Source organism: Trypanosoma equiperdum (assembly GCF_001457755.1).
Source record: "Trypanosoma equiperdum strain OVI genome assembly, contig: ctg_1330, whole genome shotgun sequence".
NCBI classification, from domain to species: Eukaryota; Euglenozoa; class Kinetoplastea; order Trypanosomatida; family Trypanosomatidae; genus Trypanosoma; species Trypanosoma equiperdum.
In genome coordinates this window covers 5,784-6,321 of record NW_027123317.1, presented here as the reverse complement: position 1 = coordinate 6,321, position 538 = coordinate 5,784, and the positions used below count along the sequence as shown (strand labels likewise).

Genomic DNA, 538 nt, shown 5'->3' with positions numbered 1-538 from the left:
TATTATTATTATTATTATTATTATTATTAATACCAATAAAATGAACAAAGAAAACAAATAGAAAATTAGAATAGCACTCATTTTCAATACCATTTCACACTATTAAATTGGACCCATAGGCTGCATACATAAAGAAATTTCAGATTTTCAATTCTTCAAATTTCCAAAAAAATTACCAAAATTAACAAAAGTGTTAAAATATATCAAATATTAACAAATTTTCTCAAAAATAGCAAATTTCTTAAGTTTTAGAAAATTTAGCAAAACTGCAAGCAAAAGAGGGGCTTTCATTACAGCTGAAATGATAAGAGCCCCATCTCAAACTTTGCACTGATTTTTTTCCTTATCCCAAGTACATTTGTTTTTGTCACATTTACCTTCTTCAGTGGCTACGCATTCAGCTGCGGTTGTTTTATTATCTCCGTCTTTATTATCTCCTTCGTTTTTTTGTAATTCTTTTTGGCTTGTCGTGTCAACACTCTTGTCCGATGCGAGTGTTGCTGTGGCCTGAACCGTTCGAAGCCTGGATAATGCATCC

General features: G+C 31.0%; 1 pseudogene across 1 annotated transcript in view; it reads right to left on the bottom strand.

Annotated features, from left to right (window-relative positions):
- Positions 1–210: 210 nt before the first annotated feature.
- Positions 211–538, bottom strand: part of TEOVI_000598200:pseudogene — a 1,462-nt pseudogene continuing 1,134 nt past the window's right edge. Inside the window, exon 2 of the mRNA in view lies at positions 211–538. This exon is cut by the window's right edge and continues 137 nt beyond it. Coding sequence covers positions 211–538 — 328 coding nt within the window.